Here is an 841-nt window from a genome sequence, read left to right as displayed (position 1 = left end):
TGTAAAAGCGGATTGTTCCTTTACTTAGCCAACGTAAGTAAAAGTAACCTGTGTGACCTCAGCTCTCTGGCTTTTATGGAACAATAATCATTTTCTGACAGAACCAGTTTGCAGGGTTTTCATATGTCCACCACAAAGAAAAATTGTATGTCATCCCAGTTTTATTATATCCATCAGCTGGCTGCCCATTTGTTGTGGAGTGTCTGCTGTGACATAGGGCCGTGACTCTATTCGGCTGTAATAGATTGCCTGTAGTGCATTCAGTGACTCTGGTACCTGTTGCTGGTTCTTTTTCCAGGTCAGCTGGCTGCAGGTACATGTGAGATTGTTACTTTGGACAGAGATAGCAGTCAGCCCCGAAGGACTATAGCCCGACAAACAGCTCGCTGTGCATGTAAAAAAGGACAGATTGCCGGTACAACAAGAGCAAGGCCAGCCTGTGTTGATGGTAAGAAGCAAAGATCTATTCAATCAGTTTCTACCAATACAAGAGTGGTGTAAACTGGTAGTGTCTCATAAAAAAATAAAAGCTCTATAGAATAAATTTTCATGTGTCCCAACTAGCAATGGCAATACCACTGAAATTCCTCAAAAGGGTATTACTGACTAACAGTATAGATATTTCAGTTACAATTTTTTAATTGGAATTTTCACTTTTCTTTTAGCTTGATATGCAGTTGAATGTTAAGGGCATGGTGCTGTTATGTTTTGCATGTGATGATAGGATCAGCAGTGAAATGGCATTCTTTTTTCCCCTACTTTTTATTGCTTATAACATTAAAAAAACACTGCAAAAAGAGCCTCAAAGGTTTTATGCCACTGGGAAGCTAATGTGACTGCT

The 841-nt window shown here is 39.7% G+C and overlaps 1 protein-coding gene across 1 annotated transcript; it reads left to right on the top strand.

Annotated features, from left to right (window-relative positions):
* Positions 1-298: 298 nt before the first annotated feature.
* On the top strand, positions 299-448 carry LOC104072653 (protein FAM19A5; the record flags this gene model as incomplete). The annotated part of the gene is made up of 1 exon (XM_009572176.1): positions 299-448. A coding segment is annotated over one exon (150 nt), but the record flags the coding sequence as incomplete, so codon positions are not given.
* Between the last annotated feature and the right edge of the window lie 393 nt (positions 449-841).

Source organism: Fulmarus glacialis, unplaced genomic scaffold (assembly GCF_000690835.1).
Source record: "Fulmarus glacialis isolate BGI_N327 unplaced genomic scaffold, ASM69083v1 scaffold26552, whole genome shotgun sequence".
Classification (NCBI taxonomy): Eukaryota; Metazoa; Chordata; class Aves; order Procellariiformes; family Procellariidae; genus Fulmarus; species Fulmarus glacialis.
The sequence above is the reverse complement of the archived record's forward strand: the minus strand, read 5'-3'. Positions and strand labels throughout refer to the sequence as shown.